Raw genomic sequence first — 25,556 nt, 5'->3', positions numbered from 1 at the left:
GCAATTGGTGACCAATTTGTACATCGCCTATTTCTTTCAACATGAATTGACACAGATACGAGAACCTCAGTTGGCACCGAGCCAACTGAGGTTCTCGTATCTGTGGTCAGACAGTAGTTTTAAAAGATACTGAACCTATTCCACATTAATGGAAGATAAAATTATAAACTATCAAGAACTGAAAAATTATGAAGTATTATAAACTGAAAAATGCATTAAGTACTACTAAATATAAGTTTACTTGTATATTTCTTTTAAAGAAAATGTTAAATATGTGTTTGTCCCAGTAATATTGTAATTTTATATAAGAAATACATATTAAAACATGAAGCAGCATCTTCACAAGTCTTTAATGAACATTTGGCCTTATATTTACACAACATTTTTATACAAAAGGGCACTTCAATTAATAAATTGATTTCCTAAATTCCAGAACAGGAGTGGAGAGAAAAAATAAATTATACAATTGTTTAGATATCTTCAAGATTGTATATTCCTGAACATGTTTAATATCAGACTATTATTCAAATATTCTGTATTTTTTTTTAATACGTAACGTTAAAATTGCATGTGTGTATATACACACACACACATTCTAACAAACAGAAAAACAAGCTTGCTCACACAACCTGTGTGACAAAGAATATGCAACTTAAGTTTCTCAATTACTTTTTCAGTAGAGGAGTAGCATACCTTTCTTAGAAACCAGTACACCACCACTACTTTTATTTGAATACAAATTCTTGTTTAAATAATTGACATTCCCCAAAGCATTAATTCTAAATATAAATGACAATGTTTGGCATCTATCATTATTTTTTACACCAAACAAAAAGTTTTATTTTGTTTGGTGTAAAAAAGTAAGGCAATATCTTTCAAATCTTGAAGGCATTTAATTAAGAAAAAAAAAAGGCCTATATATATGCAGCGATAGGCATTAACTGTTACAGCATTCAAAGAGAAATAATGTTAATATACCCTGTTCATTCTTTGTGTTATTTCATAGATTAAGATGGTCGAACTCAGGAAAAATACCATTACTGACAATGCCTATCATACTGTATCTCTTTACTTAAATTTGTTCATAGACAAACCACTCATGACTGTCTCTAACAATTTTCACTTGTTTGCTTTCCAAGCAAAAAAAATTGTAGTGATTCTTTTCTCGAAAAAATTCGAAAGGAAAAATCCCTTGTTCTCTTTCTCTCCACTCATGGATTGGAAAATTTCTTTAGCATCTATTCTATAATAGAAACATAAGTTATTCAAGAGGTTTTTATCATATCCCCCTCTTTTCTGCAGAAGCTTTGTTACAAAGTTTAGCAGTCGATGCTTGTAAGGAGCATTCCACAAACCAGTCACCATCTTATCACTCCTAAATCCTCTCCACCATTAGATAACAATGGAGAGGGTCTACTGTCTTCAGGTATATTGAATATAAACTTGATTTGCAAGAAGTATATAATCCACTGACTTAGAGGTCAGTGATATATATATTTATGCTATACTTTAAATTACACATCAGTCATATTGTATCTTACATTGACATTTGTTTGTCAGAGGTTTCGGCAGTAACTCCCACCCATACACAAAGGCAATGTGATTATAATTGAGTTTATGATAATGCTGTCTTCCTTGTCAATTTTTCTCATACTATGGAAAAACAGTAAGTGAACCAGGATTTTTAAAGAGTAACTCTTCCATTCACACAAATCTGGATATGTTTCAGTTCAAAGCCATACATACAGATATGCTTGATTCACCTCCTCAACTGAATAGATTTTATTATATATATATATATATATATATATATATTTTTTTTTTTTTTTTTTAAATTTAGATATTCTATTCTGTCTGTAGATGCCAAAATAAGAATTTAAAAAATTTATATCATTTTAGCATACAGGTTTTAGGATATGGAAACCTTATTGCACTAAGTTATAACTGTATGGGTCTACACACAGTATTATTTGTATGTATATATATATATATATATATATATATATATACACATATATATATATATATATATATATATATATATTTTTTTTTTTTTTTTTAAATTTAGATATTCTAGTCTGCTGTGGATGCTAAAATAAGAATTTTAAAAATTTATATCATTTTAGCATAGAGGTTTTAGGATATGGAAATCTTATTGCACTAAGTTATAACTGTATGGGTCTACACAGTATTATTTGCAAATATATAAACAAAGTACTTTTTTACTATTTTTTTGAATTTCTTTAAACGTAACTTAGTTTATAACAAAACAACAGATTTGTGACAGATGTGTGTGTGTTATATTTGCAAATATATAAACATAGAGTACTTTTTTTACAATTTTTTTTTGAATTTCTTTAAATGTAACTTAGTTTATACCAAAACAACAGGTGTGTGTGTGTGTGTGTGTGTGTGTGTGTATTACACATACATATATTTTTTAAATATCTGTAACACTGTTTTCACACTGATGCATTGAGAAAATAAAGTCATTCTGTTTAAAATCCACTGGAAATCAAAACTTGGGTAGCTGCTCATTACAAAGTAGATGTAAGATGAGGCTGTCAGAATTCTTTAAAGTAGTTAAATCAGAAGTTATACACATGCATAACTGTGTGTGTGTGTGGGTGGGTGGGTATATATTAGCAGACATCAATTTCTTAAAGTAAATCAGTTATCCTGATTCAATCATGTTCACAAACTTTCTTATTTTTTCTGCTGTGGCTCAGTCTGGATGGATAGCAGCACTACTGCTCAACAGGCTGTGGGTTCAAATCCTATTATGGAATCTGGATGCTTGTGAATTCTTCAGATGGCAGATGATTTTCGTTGCCTGATATGAGACCACTACCATCCTGCTAATCGAAAGCATGAAGTGACTTGAAAATGTACAATGTTTGGTCTTGAGGTTAGAACTGGATTATCCAAGCTAATCCATGGTATACTAAATATGATGGGATGCACATGGATGTGAAATGCACATCTAGCATAATGGCATTCTACAATGAAGATTCAGGATTAATATTTTAAAAATGCTGCATTTGATACAGTATTATCTCTTTCACTTCAGAAATAAACCTTACTATTCTGGTTAGGTAATATTCACCAATGCATACCTCATATGTTGAACTGCAATAATTATGTAGATTAACATTTTGTTATATAAATATAAAAGGTTTCATTTGCATTGCAGATTGCTAATTTATTAAGATGTCAGAAATGAAATATATCATTCCTCTTTTTTCAATCTTATATAAATGAAAAGATTCTTTACACTGCTGAGGTACAATTGTTTTCTGTTTAACATTCAAGCTTATTCCATTTACTAATGAACAATACAAAAAAAAAAAAAAAAAAAAAAAAACTCAGTAGTTGTTGAAGCTTGCTTCCTTTCTTCTTGCAATAACCATTGCAGCTAAATCTCACAACATAAATTTTAAGTGCTGGGGAAAGAGAGTTTTTAACTTGACTTCAGCATTGTTATCCAGTAGCTTTTGTAACAAATCACCTTTCATTTATTTAAGAAAAAAAAATTTCTTTTTCAAAGAACAGTTTTTTCACCATATGAGTAATTCCCTTTAATAGTGGAACAAAACTGTCTGTGCAACAGACTCCAGGACTGTCTGAAACTAAAATGCTGAAAAGAAAGAGAATTCCCTTTAAACAGATTTTTTTCCATAATTGATTCACCTATGAAACTAAAGCGCTTTTAATTTCAGGAGTTATTACATTCATCCTCTGATTCTGTAAAATGATTTAAGTTTTCAAAAAAAATGTAAACATCTAGCTGCAGTTGGGTAACAGGTTTCTTTGCACTTCCCGAAAGATACAGAATTTCTGTCATTCCTAAGTGAAGAATTTATCAAAGATGCAACCATATTCCAAACAATGGCACCATCAACCTTCCAGTTTTGTTTATTATATCCAGATGTACTCATTTAGAATAATTATCAATAATGATTCACCAAGATTTACATTACTAATCAAATCAAGAGCTTTTAGCTTTGAGAATTTTTTTTTTTTTTTTACAGTGACAAAAAATCAAAACAAAGGATTTGGATTCTGACTGTAATTTAGAAATGAGGAAAACATTTACCTTTCTTTTGGAATGTATTGGCATTTAACTTAAAGCCACCATCAATGTTTCCCAAATGGCCAGGAGGGCAATGCACATGATAACAATATGTACAACTTGAATAAAAATACATTCATTACCTATGGACTAGAATGCTGTATGCAACCTAACTGAAAACATAACATTCTTGAAACACCAATTCTTAGGGGTGATTACAATTAACAAAACTAAGAAACAACTAAGAACTGGTGTCATTTCACTTAGTAAAATCAAGCAATCAAAAAAATGATGTAAAACTTAACAAAGTACAAGGAGTTAACTGCATGGTAACTTTGAACCCATAGCAACAGTTGAAAGTATTCTTCATATGAAGACAAAATTGCAGTACTAACCAATCAGAAAGAGAACTTCTATTTTGTGTATCCTGTTTGGAACATCTGATAATGTGCCAAATATTATACACAGAATACAAACTCATATGTTGTATAAGTTACCCAGAGATAATAAATCAGCAATGTGAATATAAATAAGATTGCTACTTGCTAAATTTGCTCAACTTTCTCCTTATAATTATACATCTTAGCTTCAACAGTATTTGTTAATATACTTAGCTGCAACATATTAGCTATTTTAATAAAAATTGACAAATCTGACATTCTATTGGGTTTGAATAATTGAAAGAGTAACATATGGAATGATAAATCACAATAAGATGCATAAATATTGGCTTGACCTTTTTAGAGAAACAGTTAACTATTTAAAAAAAATGAAATAAACTGAACCTTTCAATTATTAAAGTGTCAATTATATTCAATGAAACTTATGTGAAAGTAAATGTTTATTTGCATTTGTCTTTACATATTTTCAAAGGATAAAGAACATCTCTCTCAGGCACATGTATGCTTATCCAAAAATAATGGCATAATTCTTTTCACTTTTTGTTCCTTTTCTCATTCAAGTAAAAGACATTCTCCATCTTCTCCATCATCAATTCTTATCTTCAGAATTAAGTGGACAGAAAATGCCTATTGGTCCTTGTTAATTTTACATCTTGTAAATGAATGACATACCATTGAACAAATGCTAAACGATACTCATTAAAACACATTTAACAGTATAAGCGAATGCTGCAAACCCTAATATTACAGCTACGTTGGTCAGTGCACTACCTAAAACATGGCCTGGATCACGAGATAAAGCAAATGGTTGTTGTTTCTCTTCAGCTGGTAATCCTTTTTCTGGAAGCCTTTTTCTTTTGGCCAAAGTCTTTTTACATTCCTAATAACAATAAAGGAGAAAAAAATTGTGTATTGCAACTAAGTTTTTAAGCAATTAAGAGGCATGCTATAAAATCTTATCTAAAGGATGTAATTTGGAGAGAAAAAAAATGTATCCACATGTGTAAACTATCAGAATCTTTGTTCAATTCTTTGATTTTTAAGCTGCAAATTATATTTTACTAATTATCTGATTCAGTACTGCTAAATTAGATGGAAAATATCTATTAAATTTTTTTTTTTTTAAATTGTGAAATTTCTAAGGTAGCCAGCCTTACCCAACAAATATTACTTGTGTTTACTTAAAAAAAAAAATCACATAAGTAAACTACCAAAATCTTTGTACAACTCCCTGATATTTTAAAAAAGCAGCACACAAAGTATGTAAACAAGCATTTTATTCATTATATTGGGTGAGAAATAAAAAAAGTAACTCATTGTCAACCAGTTGCAAGAAAATATGCCTGCTCATGAAGGCACAGTAAACATTCAAATCGCCCCAACATGATACCTAAAAATATTAGCAGAAACCTTCAGGGAGTCAAGTGCTCACTGAGGAAGGCTATAGATGCTATCTCTAAAACTCATCCACACTGGATGCATTCACTACTTCAACAGGCCAATTAACCTATAACAACCTTTCAAAAGTTTATAGACTTTTATCATATCACCATCTCTTTTTCCTGTTTATTAGTCTGCATACTTTAACTGCACATAAACTTAACTTCTGCAGGTGTCCCATGTCCTCTCCCTACCTTCCATCAGCTGATAACCTATAACACCCTTTCAAAAGTTTATAGACTTCTATCATATCACCACCTCTTTTTCCTGTTTATTACAGTCTGCATACTTTCAATCTGCCCTTAATAATCTACATTCCATGATTGCAATATCATCTTTGTTACTCTTCTCGGCACCCATTCCATAGCTTCTTTATCCTCTCCGAACAAAAAGACCAAATCTGCAAAGAGAGGCAAAAATCTTCTCTATCTTTACGTCAATGTCTGTTATGTAATCCTTGAACTTCAACTTCCACTGTCCACATAACTCCAAGATCTCTAGCCACATCAGTTACTCCAAGCATAATATGCCATGGATATCTCATCATGTCAGAGGGCATAACTTTACACCTCCTAACATTGAACTGATAGTCATTATTGTTTGCCCACACTTCCAGTCTATTCAAATCATCCTGTAAATGCTGTATATCAGTAGCATTTCTGATTGCCCAGCTTATCTTTACATCATCATCAGCAAACAACTGAAGATCTTCTATCAGGCCGTTCCCAATTTTATATATATATATATATATATATATATATATATATAATGCCAGCCTGGTTGGCCAAGTGGTTAACATATCTGCTCTCCAGCCAAGAGGATGCAGGTTCAAATCCCATGTTAGCATGGATGTTGGATGTTTGTGATTGTCTTCCACCTTCATACATTCATTCACCCAAGTATAGATACACTCTCCCAATATGGACTGGGTCACCATGGGAGTAGTAGACCCAAACCTCCCTCAATGGGAGAGGCCTTCACCCTGCAGTAGGTAGAAAAAATAGGCTGTTCATCATCATCATATATATAAACAACAATGGTCCACATGAGGCACACACCACTTAAATGTGGCAGATTTACATTCCTCATATACCACTTTGATATTATCAGCCACTCACTTATCCAAACCAACATGAATATCTTAGGTTTATCTTCAATCTAATATTCTCCAGTTTATACAAGAGACTTTCATGTGATATCAAATGACTTAACAGAGCCTAACAGTATCATAGTGTATGTTTCCTTTAGCCAAATCAGTAGCAGTTTATAACTTTTAAATAACCAGAATCTGAACTTGTCGCATGCACATTTGCTAGCTATGATGTCACTACGCATTGTGAGTGTGCAGTTTTCCGCACCAGTCTGGCAAGTGCTGTCGTCCTGTGTGAACGGGTTCATTGTTCTGGCTGCTTTTTTGTTAGTGCACGGTTGGTGATTTTGTGATAGCTGACCACAAAGAACAGAGAGTGTGCGTGGAATTTTGTTTTCTTTTGGGTAAAACTAAAGTTGAAACTATTATTGGTTTCAGCAAGCCTTTAAGAACAATGCTTTAGAGTAAAATGCAGGTTTACGAGTGGTTTTTCCCATTTCAAAAATGGAGACGTCATTTGAACACCAACCACGATCTGGCCGACCTTCAACAGGCAGAAATGATAAAAACATCGAAAAGGTTTGCCAGACAATCAATGAAGATCATTGAAAGACCATTGAGCAAGTTTCTGAAGAGACGAATTTGTCATGGAGTTCTTGCCAGCGAATTTTAACAGAATTTCAAATGAAATATATGCTAAATTTGTACCTTTTTGGCTCACAGAGGATAAAAAAAAAATCATGTGTATGTCTGCCACAATTTGAGGGGAAATGAGACTTTTTTTTTAACCATGAAAAGGCAGCGATTTATTGATGTGGACGAAGTGAAAGAAGAGTTGCTGGAGACCATAAACAGTATTCCAGTTAAACAATTAATTTGAAAAAACTTAGGTTTTTTCAAATTAATTCTCCCACATTGCCTCAACTCCCCCCCCCCACTTTTTCCAAAACCCCCTTCCTTTTTAACACCCTAACAGTAGAAGTATGCACATCGCAGAAAGAAGACAGCCAACAACATCAAAAAAAAAAAAAAAAAAAAAAAAGTATCTGCAAATTTTCTTCCTCTATTACTCTGCATATATTTGTCTCTCAAATACATCCATAATGCCCTAAGAATTCCTGAGTAAAAAGTCAATGACATTATAAAAGGGGCATTTCTAAATGAAAGCAGGCAAAACAGCCGTAAAAATAATAGTTTTTAAGGAGTAACATGGGAATTTTCCAAGAAATAATACCTATAAGTTCTAGAACTGTTTCCAGGAATGTAAAAATGTTGGGAGTAGTGCACTGACTCACATGGAAAGTACTTTGAAGGAGACTAGAATATGGTGTTATAAACTTTAATCAAAATATTTTTTAAAAAATAATTATGGTTATTTTTGGGCACCCCTCATGTGTGTGTGTCTGTGTGTACACACACACACACTGTCCAAAAAGAAACCGAACTTTTGATAGAAAATAAAAAAGGCCAATTATAATTATTGAAATCATTTATTTCAATCAATATACACTCCCTCAGCTTCGATACAGCATTTGGCATGGTCAATTAATTCATTAAATGAGTTTTTTAATCAGTTTTTGGGATACTGTTGAGGGTCGTGGTTACTGCCGCTTGAAAGTTTTCAATGGTGTCGTATTGCTTTCCTTTCGTCGGCAAATGAAGTCGGGAGAAGAGAAAGAAGTCACAGGGTGCTAAATCAGGTGAATATGGTGAGTGATCCAACACACAAACTTGGTTTTTGCTCAAAAACTGTCTCACAATGTTCGAACGATGAAATGGTGCATTATCGTGCAAAAGTGACCAGCTGCCTGCATCACGATATTCATGCCGTACGCGCGAATTCTCACTATCAATCGCTTCAAAACTTCGAGATAAAACTCACCATTGACCGTTTGGGCCAGGCGGAATGAATTCTTTGTGGATAATGCCTTTGGAATCATAGAAACAAATCAGCATTGTTTTTACTTTTGACTTCTCCAAGCGACTTTTTTTTGGATGCCCCTCTTCTGGTGGTCTCCACTCAGCACTCTGGCGCTTTGTTTTGGGCTCATACACAACGTTTCGTCACCAGTAACGATCGTTTCAAGGAAGTTTGAGTCCTTACGAGTAGTTTTAATGAGGTCCTTGCAGTGATCAATTTGATACTTTTTTGGTCGTCGTCAACTTGTTGGGAACAAATCATGAATTTAATTTACGAAGGCCAAAACTCTCGGTCAAAATGCTGTGCACAGTTGATTTTGGAATCCGCAATTCATCTTCAATCAATCTCATGGACGATTTCGGGTTTTCTTTGATGAAATCATGTACTTTTTGGATGTTAACTTCACTCAATCCAGTTTTTGAATGCCCGGCTTTTCGTCATCCTCAAGCATCTCACGACCACTTTGCAATCGCTTAAACCACTCGTAAACTTGAGTATGGGATAAGCATTTAAGCATTCATCACTGTATACTTTTTGGTAAAACTTTTACCAAGTTTAACACAAAAGTCAATCGTAGCTCTCTGTTTGAAACTGATTTTCCGACCGGTCATCAAAACACAGTCACTCTTGGCACTATAACTCGGCTTCTAATGAAACAAATGTCATAAACAGTTGACATCACACTAATGAAAGATGTTGCTTTCGACAACAAAAAAATATACAACAGGTGGCACCACTAGTTTCTTCTTTTTTTCGAAAAGTTCAGTTTCTTTTTGCACAGAGGGTGTATATATATATATATATATATATATTTTTTTTTTTTTTTGTTTCTTGCAAGTGCATTAAAATATTGCATTTGTCATATTTAATGCAAGTGCCACCACAATATGTTTTTCAGTTTTGTTTTTATTTATTTTTTAACCCTTTGCATTTTGGAATATCAGATCACAGCCAGCTTACATTGATTTTATCCAAACTGATTTTTTTTTTTATACAGCTTCACTGATTAATTAGAGGTACATAATAGTGATTTTTGTACTTGGTAGTGAAATAATTTAATGAAATTAAGGACCCTTTCTTGGTTTGATATTAAAAACTATTTCCTTTCATGTTATCTGACTGTGAATGTGATGCCCAATTAGTATTATGAAATTTCTTGTCTTTCAACATCTTATTTATATTTTCTCCTAATATAAATTTCTACTTCCATAAAGTTTTTTTTTTCTTTTTAAAGGCTATAAACAATATACATTAATAAATCTGCTAGGATTTCTTACATCTTGAATCTTAAAATTTACAGGAGAAAATTAGTTTAAAATTTTGTGTGACAAGCTTTTTTTTCCCCTTAATTTACCAACCCTTTTTATACAAGACATCCAAATAATACTATTCTTGGCATAAATGACATTTTTTGGAATGATTTATGTATTGTCTGGACTTTTTGGAACTTAACTTACTCATCTCTCCTATTAGATGAGTAAATTAAGTTCCAAAAAGTCCAGACAATACATAAATCATTCCAGAAAATGTGAAATTTATCTGTTTCCTGGTATTCATTTATGTCTTCATATCCTATATTAGGAATGGCAAATTTTAATAAGAAAAACTGGATAAAAACCATTTAAATCAAATCTGATCTTACATGCAAACAAAGCTTATGAAAGATATGTATCCCAATTATTTATCATAGTGTTTGTTTGTCAGACCATAGAGAATGTTTCATAATTTTTTCAATCTCTCACACATCTTCAATACAATGGTGTGGTAAAAATTTAACATCTACTAATTTACATAACTTTAAAAACAGCTCAGTTGTAAAATTTGTTCTTTGGTCCAAAAGTAATGTCAGAGGAGTTCCATATCTACACATGATTACATCTGCAGTTTGATCTTTCACTGAGATTGTGTCAGGAAATCTAGTCAGCACATCTATGACTACTGGAACATACTTAGTCCTTTTTTTTGTAATTGGCAATAGACCTACTGCCAATTACAAAATAATAATGTAAATATATCCTACACATTTCAAAAGAATGTGTAGGATATATTTTGCATGAGGATTTGCATATGAAAAAGCTCTGCGCAAGATGGATGCCACCCTTGCTCACAGCAGATAAAAAACACATTCGCATGAAAATCTCTGAACAGTGCTTGGAGCATTTTAACAAGAATAAAACTGATTTTGTGCATCAATTTATTACTGTGGATGAGACTTGGATTCACCATTACACACCAGAATCCAAAACAGTGGACAGAAGCTGGTTGTTCAGTGCCAAAGAAGAGACAAAGTCAGTTCCATCAGCAGGAAAGGTCATGGCATAGGTGTTTTGGAATGCTTAAGGTATTTTGTTTATTAATTATCTTGAAAAGGGTAAAACAATAACCGGGGGAATATTATTTTGATCTTTTAACTAGACGAGATGAAAAAATTTGTGAGAAAAAACCCGGTTTGCAGAAGGAAAAATCATCTTTCATCAGGACAATGCACTTGCCCACAAAGGTATGGGTATTTTGGCAATGGGAAAATTAAGGGATCCACACTATGAATTGTTGGAACATCCACCCTATTCCCTCCAGATTTGGCTCCCTCTGACTTCTATCTCTTCCCAAAACTAAAATTCTTCCTTGCTGTTCATGCAACACCTCTTTGAATCAAGAGGTGTTGCAGATGTAGAGGTGTATTTTGCAGATCTTACTGAGAATCACTACAGGGATGGGATAATGGTGATGGAGCATCGCTGGAATAAATGTATTAGTCTTAAGGGAGATTATGTTGAAAATTAAAAATAACTTTGAAATTATAAATTCGTTTTTTTTCATTGATAGGCCGAAAACTTTTCAGACCACCCTCGTATGAGAGTTTTATGAAAGATTAGAAGAGTGAACAGATGATCTAAATGGTAGACTCATATTAAAAATGAGGATATTAGGAAGGGACTTGATATTGGTAGCATTCAGCAATGTGAGAGCAGAGCTAATTTCAGATGGTATGGTTATTTAAACAGAATTGAAGAAGAAAGGTTAGCAAAACAAGTATTTTTTTTTTTTTGCCAAGATAGCAAGAAAAAGACCAATATCTAGGTAGATCAATGAAGTGAGAAATATCATGGAAGACTGAAATATTAGATCTGACAATACTAGAGTCTTGACAGATAAAGATTAATTTGGAAGAAAATTGTTGGTAGGGCATGAGTAATGATATAAATCTTTCATTCATGTAGTACTATCATAATATTCTGAGAAAGAGAAAACATATCAGGAATTTCATGAAGAAAAAACTTTTAAGAATGCATGACATTCTTATGACAACAAGGGTATGACAGCATGCTATGCAAAAGATTGATCATCTGGAAATTATTCTTGGATATTGTTAAATCAATCATCTTAAAAGCTGCTGTCCCTTAACAATGGTTCTCTCTCTCTCTTCACTTAAAAATATTTTCAGTGCCTCTAATTCTTAAAAATCTTGCGATTTTGACTCAAATTTTGAAAATCCTTAGTGAAATTCTAAGAAATTTCCTTGTTTCTTTTTTCTTAGAAAATTCTGAATTTTGACACTGTCCTTTGCCCCTTTATCTGTGCAAGCAAATTTCACTGTTACTGAATGGTTTACCTGTTTAATGTATGTGAAATGAAATGTCTAAGTTTCCCTTCCCTTTTCCTTAATAAGTTGATAAGGCTAAAAGTGTCGAACAGTTGTTTTTTCTTTGCATGCTGTTTCTTTCAAATTGTCTCTGAGAAAACATGCCTAAACTGATAAAATATAATAACCATTCTAAAGAGGATCTTTCTTCAGATGGAACTTTAAAAATAACAAGCAATATCCCAAAGTCTGTGGTAAATGAGAAGCACTCCTTTCTATCTTGAATGCACTGATGGATTTTTCCATATGTTACGGCCGAACTCTCCAATACTTGAGAATCCTCATATTAGCAAAGTTTTAAAAGGTTGCATAATCATCATAATGTTTCATAATGTCTCTCAATAAGGATAATTGTGTTCAGAAATATTTTGACTTTTCTCAGTAATTTGTTATAAAGTATTATTAACAGATGAAAGTATTTTTCTAGGTCCCTAATTTTTATTGCATATTTGAAAAAAGTTTCTATGTTCTCATGTCTATCACCTGAAAAAGAAGGCAGTACAAAGTTGATTAACTAATCTAAAAAAATTCACCACCTTTAATAGAAGCAATCTCAATAGATGAACTGCTGTCTCCTGCAGACAATTTTTTAGTTAAAATACACCTCATTATCAGCAATTCCCTGATATGTAGCCTCCAAGAGAGTGTATAGGATACTACTGACAGTACCACATCATTAAATTTTATTATTACTAGTTCCTATCAACAATTTTCCTCCAAATTATTTTATCACGTGTCAGCATTCCACTAGTGTCATATCTTATGCTTCTGACTTTTAGGGCACTTCTAAATGCATCAATCAACCCAAATCTTGATTTTCCTCTGGGTCTTTTTCCTGATATATTAGAATCAAACACCTGTTATTGTTATTATTATTATTAGTGGCACCTCCAAGGAGTCCGAAGACTCATCGCAAGAGGAACCTACTGTACAACTCTCGATCTCCACCACTGCCGAACCTCTACTACCAATCAACTACATCAGTGCCATCTACCGCCCACCACCATAAGTATTTTTTGTCTGTAAATTGCGTGTGTTCTGAAGGGCCGATTTGTCTGTATGCAGGATGAAAAAATGTGAGTTTCCGAGAGAAAAAACCCTGCTACCTCGCCTTCAATTGAAAAAGTCCATATAAAGATTCCTCCCGTCATGACGAGACTTGAACTTAGGCCTTTTCCAATCGAAGGGCACAATGTACCGTCGTTCTTCCAATTGCACTACGGAGACAATCATTCAATGAATTTAATTTGCCATCTGTTGGGGATCTAAACAGCAGAGTAGGAAATGATTACCAGACATATAAGAAGTTATGCTAATCTTACTTCTCCTATTTGTGTCTGAGTGATAATACTGCATTACATTAGCTCTCGTAACACATTACTGAATGGTAGTAATGTCAAACTATTTCCTAATATCTTCATTTTTAATGTAATTCTACCATTGGTGCCATCTGTTCTTCCCCCCCCCCCCCTCTAATTTTTATTGGAACTCTTATATCAGCAGTCTCCAGTCTTTGATCAAATGTTTTATTTCTATCAACTCTGACGTTAAAACAGGTTTAAATGCTGTTTTGAATACTATAAGCTTAGTGTTTTTTTGATTAATTTCTCTTATTCCATACAAATTTATTCAACTGGCTTCCCACTATAAGAGCCTTGCTTATTCCAATGTCTATTTCCATATTCAATTTGCCATCTGTTGGAGATCTAAACAGCAGAGTAGGAAATGATTACCAGACATATAAGAATGTTTTGGGAAAATCTGGAGAAAAGAGCAAAGCTAATAATAATGGTAAGTAACTGCTAGATTTCTCCTCAGGGACTAGTTATTACTAACACTATGTTCCAACATAAAAATGTGTACAAATTCATATGGAGAGAAGCAGCAAGAAAGAAGAAAAGTCTCATCTATTGTGTTATTATTGACAGTGAAGTTTTCCCAGAGGTTCAGGACACGAGTATACATACAAGGATTTGAAATAGGAAGTGATCACCATTTAGCGTTGAACAGGAAAACAAATTGAACTTCATATTGGAAAGAAGGGTGTGCAACTAACTTTTTAAAAGGAATCAAAGTCGAACAGACATCAGATGTGAACTGTAGACTCAAATATACAACCATTATTCAAGAAAAACAAATGCTATGGTGATTCATTCCCCTTGGAATCAAATATCTTTGGAGACTCAGTGGCAAACCCTAAAGAAAGCTTAGATTTATTCAACCAGAGAGGCATGTAGTGAGATAATCTGCAAGGATAGAAAATTCAGAATTCCATGGTGGACTCAGGAAGTTAAAGAGGCAATCAAGGAAAAGAAGAAAACATATCGAAAGTTCCTGACAAGTAAGTCAGCTTGTGCTCTTAGGGAATACAGATAAAAATGTAAAAAAAGAGAGTATTATATAAAATTAGCTAACAAAAGTCATGGGAAGACTTTGGAAACATAGAAAATAAATATCAGAAAGATGATAAAATATTTTGGAGGCTATTGAAAAAGCTTAGAAATGGAGGAAAGAGTACTATAAAAGGAATTAGAAAAAGGGGACATAAAAACTAAGGATAAAGATATTCTTGATGCATGGAGTAATTACTTTGAAAGATTGCTAAATAAAACAAGCAGTAACATCATGGCAGAAAACACTCAACAGGAATACCATTTGAAATGTGGAAGGCAGCTGGAATAGTAGTAGTTGATATTTGACCAGAAATGCTAAAATAAAGAGGTATCAAAGTTTTACAGTGGCTATACTGCATAATTCAGAAAGCCTAGTTAGAGGGTCAAGTTCATTGGATGATTGAAATAGAGCACTCATATTACCTATCTATAAAAAAAGAGAATAAAGCTGAATGTGAGAATTACAGAGGAATTTCTCTACTCACCTTTTTCTCTACTTTCTCACCAGGAACACTTAGTCAAGTGTTCCTGGTGAGTTTAATGCAAGTATTCATGAGAAACGGCTAAGAAAAATTGTGGGGGAGAAGAACAAGCTGCATTCAGGCCAAATAGAGGTTGTCAGAATCAGATTTTCACTTTAAGACAAATAGTTGAGAAATCATGGGAATATAACAAGGATCTGTATTTAAGTTTTGTAGATTTGGAAAAAGCACATGACAAGGTGCCAAGAGGAAAGCTCTTCAAAACACTACATTTATATGGTGTTAATGGGACATTATATCAAGCAACACATAGTCTCTATTTAAGCTGTAAGTCAGCAGCTAGAATTGAAGGAGGTATAGGAAGATGGTTTGATGTTAAATCAGGTGTGTGACAAGGATGCACATTATCTCCACCATTATTCATTATCTATATGGATCACATTATGAAGGAAAGTGGTATTAAATCTGATATCAAAATTGGTGATGTTAATCTTAGCTCTTTGCTTTATACAAATGTTACAGTTCTGAATAAATCCAGCACAAGTCTGCAAGATTGCCTGACTAAATTGAATAACTGTTTTTAATAGATTTAGTATGAAAATCAGCAATAAAAAAACAAAGAAAATAAGCAGAAACACAAAATATCAACTATATCCTGAACAGTGAACCTAGAGAACAAGTAAAACAATTGAGCTATTTAGGAGCACTTTTTAGTGAAGATGGCAAATCAAATTTGGAAATAAGACAGCAGAATTAGAAAAGCTGATATGGTAGGAAATCAGCTGAATAAATTTATATGAAATAAGAGAGAGAGATTAGTCAAAACTCTAAACTAGTTGTATCCAAGACAGTGTCCAAAAAAAATTTTAATGTATGAATCTGAGAGCTGGAATAAAAATAAAACTCTTGATCAAAGACTGAAGACAGATATGAGTCCTGAGAAAGATTGCAGGACTGAACAGATGGCATCAATGGCAGTATCATATTAAAAACAAGGATATTAGGAAAGAACTTGACATTGTTAGCATTCAGGAATGTGTTAGCAAAGCTAAATCTCAAGTGATATGGCCAATTAAACAAAATGGGAAAGAAAAGATTAGCTAAACAGTATGGCAGGAAAAAGACCCGGATGTAAGCGGCTTGATACAGTAAAAAGTATAAACATGGGAAACTTTAACTGCATTAACAGAATAGAAAACATTTCTTTCAGGTTTTTAGGCACAACTTTTAGTGAAGATGGCAAATCATCATCAAATCAAAGAACACTTTTTTAGCTAACACTTAACAAACAACACTTGTTTTGTGGGTCTTTTGGATGCTTGTTTACTAGGTTGGACACATCTATTTTAATTTCTATTGGCTACTCAGAATTTGCATGCCAGAATGCCTAATATATCAGATATTCACCTTTGAAGATACTGTTAAAAATAAAATATTCATGAAAAAAGTTTTTATGTTAATTCTGTCAAGCACTGTATCATAAGGAACACGTTACCATAGGCATTAGGTTACTGAAGCATTGAAACAAAACATAACAAATTATATATATGTATATTAGTACAACTTTCAATGTAATTAGCACTTTAAAGACAATAACCTAATTTGTTGTTTTAAGGATACTTGCGACATAAGACTGAATGATATAATCATGTAATCACAAGAAAGATATTTATTTAACCAAATATTTCGGTCTGGAAATAGCAGACCATCGTCGGTGGTATTACAAGAACAGTTTAAAAAATATACAAGCTAGAATACTAACAATAGATCGTTGAAATTAGAACATGCCGCGTGATGTTATATCACTAAGTATGAAACGAAATATTTTGAAGTAAAAACATGATTGAATTTGCTATTAAAAAAAAAAAAAAAAAAAAAAAAAAAAAAAAAAAATTAATGAGTAATCTTGATTAGGCTTTCCCAGATTTTTGATATAGATATGCAGTCATTACGATTCAGGTTGGGATGAAGGAGCAAGGCCTCCACGCTTTCCTTGAACAAACATTCGAACCTATAACGGGATCTATGTAAGAGGCGCGTTTTGGACCAAAGGATGCTGTGGTCAGTTTCAATCCCGTGTTGAGCCAAACCAGACTTTTCAGGTTTATTGTGAAGAATGGATGATTGATGTTCTTGGATTCTTTTTTCAAGAGAACGTCCAGTCTGTCCAAAGTAAGAGAGATCACAGTTGCAAGGAATTTGATAAACTCCAGGAAGAGATAAAGTTGAGCGTTTGTCTTTAGGAGAAGGAAAATGAGAAGACAATTTGTTAATAGGAGAATACGTAGCTGTTAAATCATATTTCTTCAAAATTCTTGCGATAGGTTCTGAAATACCGGAGATATAAGGAATAGGTACTCGACGTATTGAATCTTTGTTGTTTTGTGGAGGATTATAAGATGTAAGAAGACGTTGAATACTTTTTTCAGAAAAGCCATTGAGTTTCATGTGTTGCTGGATAGTAGAAAGTTCTTTCTGTAGATAATCAAAAGTAGAACAATTAGTTATGGCTCTTTTGATGAGACATTTTATAATTCCTGTTTTATGACATGGATGATGGGCTGATTCTTTCAGAATATAACGACCTGTGAATGTTGGTTTCCTGTATACTGTAGTTGTAAGAATATTTGAAGATGATCGGATGAGGAGAACGTCTAAAAAAGATAACTGGTTGTTTTCTTCTAATTCCATAGTAAGCTTTATGCGATGATGTAAGGAATTAATACTGGACAAGGGAAAAGCAACAGTAGTTATGGACTCAGTAAATTACAGAAGAAAACTTTCTCTTTTGCTTCGAGATCGCTCCACATATCAAGAAATTGATTATAATCCAACCAACAGACAACTAAAGAAATTAAATTCTCTCCTTGATGAAGTCATCAGTTTGGATAAAGACACAATTGAAAGACTTAAAACTCATTTTGCAAGACCTCCTAGATTTTATGGCCTTCCAAAAATCCATAAGATTGACTATCCTCTTCGTCCAATAGTAGATTGCATTGATTCTCCTACTTACCGTATAGCCAAATATCTAGCTAAATTACTGAAATCTTACATTGGCAACTCGAGTTCTTTTTTAAAAAACTCCTCAGATTTCTTAGAAAAATTAAAAGATGTCTCATTACAACCTACAGATCTTATGGTTAGTTTTGATATAGAATCTTTATACACCAATGTACCTCTTAAGGAAACTTTAAAACTACTTGCTGACATCTTTCCTCAAGATATTATAAAAATATTTTGATATAGAATCTTTATACACCAATGTACCTCTTAAGGAAACTTTAAAACTACTTGCTGACATCTTTCCTCAAGATATTATAAAACTATTCGATTTCGTTATACATTCTGGTTATTTCATATGTCAAAACAAATTTTATAGCCAAGTAGAAGGAACAGCCATGGGAAGTCCTCTTTCTCCAGCTTTAGCCAACTTTTATTTAGAACATTTAGAAAAAGTCCTCTTCACATCTAGTTTCCCTCTACCATCTTTTTGGGTAAGATATATAGATGACATATTTGCTATTTGGCCTCACAGTAAAAACACTTTATCTTCCTTTTTAAACAGTATTAATTCCTTACATCATCGCATAAAGTTTACTATGGAATTAGAAGAAAACAACCAGTTATCTTTTTTAGACGTTCTCCTCATGCGATCATCTTCAAATATTCTTACAACTACAGTATACAGGAAACCAACATTCACAGGTCGTTATATTCTGAAAGAATCAGCCCATCATCCATGTCATAAAACAGGAATTATAAAATGTCTCATCAAAAGAGCCATAACTAATTGTTCTACTTTTGATTATCTACAGAAAGAACTTTCTACTATCCAGCAACACATGAAACTCAATGGCTTTTCTGAAAAAAGTATTCAACGTCTTCTTACATCTTATAATCCTCCACAAAACAACAAAGATTCAATACGTCGAGTACCTATTCCTTATATCTCCGGTATTTCAGAACCTATCGCAAGAATTTTGAAGAAATATGATTTAACAGCTACGTATTCTCCTATTAACAAATTGTCTTCTCATTTTCCTTCTCCTAAAGACAAACGCTCAACTTTATCTCTTCCTGGAGTTTATCAAATTCCTTGCAACTGTGATCTCTCTTACTTTGGACAGACTGGACGTTCTCTTGAAAAAAGAATCCAAGAACATCAATCATCCATTCTTCACAATAAACCTGAAAAGTCTGGTTTGGCTCAACACGGGATTGAAACTGACCACAGCATCCTTTGGTCCAAAACGCGCCTCTTACATAGATCCCGTTATAGGTTCGAACGTTTGTTCAAGGAAAGCGTGGAGGCCTTGCTCCATCATCCCAACCTGAATCGTAATGACTGCATATCTATATCAAAAATCTGGGAAAGCCTAATCAAGATTACTCATTAATTTTTTTTTTTTTTTTTTTTTTTTTTTTTTTAATAGCAAATTCAATCATGTTTTTACTTCAAAATATTTCGTTTCATACTTAGTGATATAACATCACGCGGCATGTTCTAATTTCAACGATCTATTGTTAGTATTCTAGCTTGTATATTTTTTAAACTGTTCTTGTAATACCACCGACGATGGTCTGCTATTTCCAGACCGAAATATTTGGTTAAATAAATATCTTTCTTGTGATTACGTGATTATATCATTCACAATAACCTAATGTCCACGATAAACTGTGCTCCTTGTAATAATTAACCATAGCTAATTTATTTCATGATTTTTTTTAATCAATTTATTGGATTTATTCCATAACTCAAAATATGTACAACTTACTTCTGCTACTTCAGGAAATAACTCACAAAACACTGAATCTTTTAAATTATAATCCAGACTCTGAAGAGCTAACTGTCGCTTCTATAATCACAAAGAAAACAAAGACTTATAATACTTCTTTTATACTAATCTTAGTTATATATAGTATAACTAATATAAAATATTTTTAAAAATATTATTTTTGATATAAAATAAGAATTTTTATCAAACTTAGTTTAAAAAATATATATTTAATGCCTAAATTATTTAGCTCTTAGAGAAATACTTGACATTTTTTATCAAAAAATTTTATTATTAAGAGAGACATCCAAGGAGCCAGATACTCATTGAGAGAGGCCACATATTACCCACACCAGCTGTCATACCTGTTCTTGAATTCATTCACACTACCTGCATTCACCACCTCTATATGACCTGATAATTCATAAAAGTAAAGATCCAAAATAATTTTAAACATCAAGTACATTTAAAATGCATTTTATATGATATAGTGCTCTATAAAACATGAAGCCTGTTATGATTATCCTAATATATTCAATGTGTTTTAGTATCCAACATAGGAAAAGCAAGGTTTTCCATGAAAGGAATTAATGATAAACTTGGTTCACTTTATAACTTTGTTCTGGTTGAGCACAGTGATAAGGAGGAGGTGGTACCACTGTATAAGACACTGGTCAGACCATTCATGAACAATGGTGATGACCAACTTTATTGTCAATGGAGCAAAACCATACTTGCTATAATATACAGGGAGTTAAAAAAAAAAAACTTTATACAAATCACATGGGTTCTGATTGTGATATACAGTATAATTAAGGTTATGAATGAAATCTGGTACTTGTACGAAGGGAGGAGAGGTTCTGGAAAGTTCTGATAAAGTTCCTAGAACAAAATGACATTAAAGCAACAACATACTAATAGCAGAGTTATGAAGGTAACTTATATTCTTATATTCTCATATGTTCTTTCTTGTGGTTATATCAGTTGATTTAATATCATAAAGTTCTATACTTGTAAAGTATAGAACTTTCCCCATAAAGTTCTATACTTGTATCTGATGATTTCCTGGACCAAATTTCTTTCTAGTCTGGGTACAAGCTTAATAATAAAGAAGCATAGCAGCATTTTGAACCAAACAGTTTTTCTTACCCATTTTATTGTTTCATTTTGTAAAGTTGTAGGAGAATTTTTTCTAATGCCTAGAAAGACTTTGGCATAAACTACTCTTCCCCCAAAAATTAACAAAACCTTATAAGAGTAGCTAAAAAAAAAATAAAATAAAGTCATGGAGAAATTTTGGTGAGAATATTAATACAGATATCAAGAAGGTGGCAATATGTTCTGGAGGCTAGGGAAAAAACTTAGTAATGAAGTAATTGGTACTGTAAAAGGATTCCGAGATGACAAAGGTGACATACATTGAAGATATATTCCAGATGTCAAGAGCAATTACTTGGAAATTATTAAATGATACAAGAAATGACAGGCAGCTGGAGTAGATGATATTTGACTAGAAATGCTCAGCTCAAATATGAAGGTATACAAGTTTTAGGGGCTGCACTGCATAATTAAGAAGCAAGTCAAGATCCATGCTTCAAAAAGTGAATAAAATGTGAAATCTTAAGATGATGTTTGACAGCAAACTAAAATTCAGATAGCACATAGCAAGTTTTGCAAAGACTGAACATTTACTGATACTATGAGAAGGAGTACGCTGAGAGATATGGATAAGGAAGTAGTAGTGCTACTGTATGAGGTGCTGGTATGGTGCTCAAATTTGATAACCTACTTGTTGTTGTGATATGGAAACAGTGGAGAAGGTCCAGAGATGAATAACCAAGGTGATATCAGAGAAATCACTGGAATGTTGGTTATGCAGAAAGGGTGAGAATGTAGACTGTAGAGTTTGGTGGATAGGAGGAAAAGAGACAATAGTCATTTAAGTCACGAATCATTTAAAGGTGAGATGAAGAAAGGTCTGATGAGCAGATTTTTTTGCATGGATAGTGGTGAGTGGAATGCATCGAGTAAGGTGTGAATATAGGCAGCATAAATGAGTTCAATACAATAAGATGCAGTATGACAGAAGTGTTGCTGATTAAACAGGCTTCCCTTTGTTGGATCGCACATCCTGGCTTTGAATCCACCATCTTGTTGGAATGTTATTTTTATTTAAATGATCCGTTTTTTTATTTTATTAGATGTTGATTGATACTGATCCGAATATAAAGAAATTTATATTATCCTGCGCCACCCTATATTCAGATTAGTCTATATAATATAGAGGAATTAATCTTCTACTAATGTTTGCAATCTCATGTTTCTACAGGCCGAGGTTAATATTATCATTTGAAGCTTCCGCAAGGTCCGATAAACTTTATGAGCGGTGCAATGAAAGAGAATCAGGCAAACATCAAATTGGAATCAATAAAACAAAACATTTAATACAGGGTTACATAACATGTACATTAAGTATAACTTTGAAAACAAGATAATGCAAATTAACTTAGTTCAAATACTCATAACAAACATAAAACATTAGGCATCAGACATCCAGCTGTCAATTTTACATTCTTCCGAATAATTAAAAATGGTTCACACAGTTCAATGTTACAGAATCTTACAGTAAATATTCTTAAAGTAGAATTCTCTAATTCTCTCTTAGTCAACAAACACTTAATTCAATTATGAGGCAGTTATCACTTCAAGGGGGGGAAACACTTTAAAGCTCCATACTTCGGCTAATTTTAGTAGAACGCCACAGTTAATGTTAAGATATATCGGGCGGAGCTAACTCTTATTTCTTCACACTGAAATATAAAAAAAAGGACTGTTCTTACCGGGTTACATTCTTTGCACATTGGATTCACTATAGGCACACTTAAAACTGAAGTTAACTATCACTTTGAAGTAACACTATTCAAAAGGAATCTTCACTATATAGCTGAAATATTAAACTTAGAGCTTCACAAGTCTTGACGCACTCGTTTCAGGCAATCTACTTATTCCTTATTTTCTTCTACACATCAATTTCAGCTTTGCACTATTCTTCCTCAAAACAATTGGAATTCGACGAATTTTAAAATTCCGTAGAAATATTCCTAATTGCCTATTAATTTCCCGGTCCCTTCTTAATTTATTTATGGCATTTCCAAATTCCCTTTTCTGCCACCCGTTACTTCACTCCGTGCTATCCTGAATGCTTCTCCTCTGTTTATTTTCGTTTTCCAATAAAATACCTTCATTCTTCCCGCCAAAATCTGGTTCTAGCTAGTTCAGCTTATATCAACTTCTTCTCCCTTCAAATACCGTAGTTCACGCTCCATGCACACACTATCTAAAATTAACTCTGTTTCCTTGACAACAGCCAATCAAATCCAATCAGAAGAATTACATAAAATTACTTTCTCTTTCAGTAATGATAAATAAACACATTCTCTTTCAGAAATACAAATAAAGAAATAATCCATAGTTCATATAAATCACATTCAATCATAATAAACACAAATTCTATAACATACATGCATAGCTTCTTATAATATTATTATATAATAAAGTAAATTAAAAGAATAATATTTTTATACAGAGCCTTTTTATTACTATTACATTACTTAAGATTATATTATTAAATAATAATAAACAAAATTCAATGCAATTATATGAATAACACACTATAAGCAAGAGACAAACAATAAATAATATTTACAGTCTTGCCTTTGACATGGAGGATTATGTTGGATTCTGAAAAAATATTAACAATTTTCATTTCTCTTCATTTAGAATCCAACGCCTTAATAAGTAAGCTAACTCCACATGGAGATTTCTGTAATAATAATAACAACAACAGAGAAAAGGCTAAGAAATTGGAAGAGAAACTTTAGGAAGAACAAACTAGTTTCAAGTTTGTTGTCAAGTGATACCTGACGACAAAAAAGTTGTGAATTCATGGAAATATAACAATGATCTGTATTTAAATGTTGATCTTGAGAAAGCAAAAGCTTTCCAAAATGCTACAATTAAATGTGGTAAACAGAACATTACACAGAGCAATACAGGAAAATGGTTTGATGTAAAATCAGGTGTAAGACAAGGACGCAATACATGCTATCTCCACTCTCAGCTGAATAAACTTATATGGTAAGAGAGAAATGATCAAAAACAACACGGAATTAGCATTATATCAAACAATTTTTAAACTAATTTTAATTTATGAATCTGAGAGCTAGGTTAGAAATAAATGTATGGTAATTTACACAGAATAAGAGAAAGGTCAGCAAAACTTGTGTTTTGCTAACCTCTCCTTTCTCTCAAGATGGCAGGAAAAAGGCCTCTCCTCTCAGGAAAGACCAAGATCCAATTGGATTGATGCATTTAAAAGGGAAATATAAGATCTGATGCTACTAGTCTCCTGACAAATAAGATTAATTTGTATTAAAACTGTTGACAGAAAGTTAATAATTATGTCAACTTGCATAATATATAGTTTCTCCTGGTTAAATCAACTTTACCTTCTTGGAGTATGTCCACAAATGGGATTCTGACAAGATCATTTCTAGCTGGAGGATATGCCAATAATACCTCTAAATGGTAAATTACTTTCAATGCCTAGTGAAACACTGCTGCCATGTGAATTAGAGATGTTGAACTACTTATTGTCATGTTTTGTCTCTAACATAGGATCTGAGAAAAAAGATCTTACTCCACTCCCTTCCTCTTACTTCCAATAATGGTCAAATCTCCAGTTAAAGTCACTTTTTTCTTCTTGGGTTGACATTTTCATCTATCTTATCAAATTTAAGAAACACATCACATTCATAGCCCCTTCAGCTGCCAAAAAAAAAAAAAATCAGTATTCTTTGTTCAAAACAAAACTTCTCTCCTGCCATCTCCTAGCACTTTATAAATCCAAAATCCTTTTTAAGAACTTTCAATTTTATACAGAAGAGGATAACATGTTAATAGATGACCCCTCTTGTAAAATCCATCCAATCATTTCTTACAAACACTGTTTTTCTGTATTATGTCTTTATTTACAGGTAATTTCATGGGCAGTGTTTCAATGAACTGGCCACTTCCATTCCTCCTCTTTCCGCTAATGCAAGAACACGAATAGCTGCTGATCAACATACACAAATAGTTCAACTCCAAACTTATTAAACCAATGTCTCATCTTCTTTCTTCATTCTGCATCTGCTTCTGTTCTCTGGAGCAATCTTTCACATGCCGTTCTTAAAGAATACAACTCCCAACTTTTAAGAATCATATTAACATGTTTCTTCTTTCTTCCGCCTCTAGATGACATTGGCTCATAGTAGAGCCTCCACAGGTCGGTTGGT

At 32.8% G+C, this 25,556-nt stretch overlaps 1 protein-coding gene across 1 annotated transcript in view; it reads right to left on the bottom strand.

Moving 5' to 3' along the window:
* Nucleotides 1-328: 328 nt before the first annotated feature.
* Nucleotides 329-25,556, bottom strand: part of LOC150100075 (ubiquitin-conjugating enzyme E2 J2-like) — a 132,180-nt gene continuing 106,952 nt past the window's right edge. Inside the window, exons 6-7 of the mRNA XM_090402572.1 lie at nucleotides 20,221-20,301; nucleotides 329-5,353 (exon numbers count right to left, since the gene is read on the bottom strand). Of these exons, the coding sequence (XP_090258698.1) occupies nucleotides 5,159-5,353; nucleotides 20,221-20,301 (276 nt within the window). The 3' untranslated portion in view covers nucleotides 329-5,158. The remainder of the gene's footprint in view (nucleotides 5,354-20,220; nucleotides 20,302-25,556) is intronic.

Source organism: Typopeltis vanoorti, chromosome 13 (genome assembly GCF_054136105.1).
Source record: "Typopeltis vanoorti isolate ZY-2024b chromosome 13, IOZ_Tvanoo_1.0, whole genome shotgun sequence".
NCBI lineage: Eukaryota > Metazoa > Arthropoda > Arachnida > Uropygi > Thelyphonidae > Typopeltis > Typopeltis vanoorti.
The sequence above is the reverse complement of the archived record's forward strand: the minus strand, read 5'-3'. Positions and strand labels throughout refer to the sequence as shown.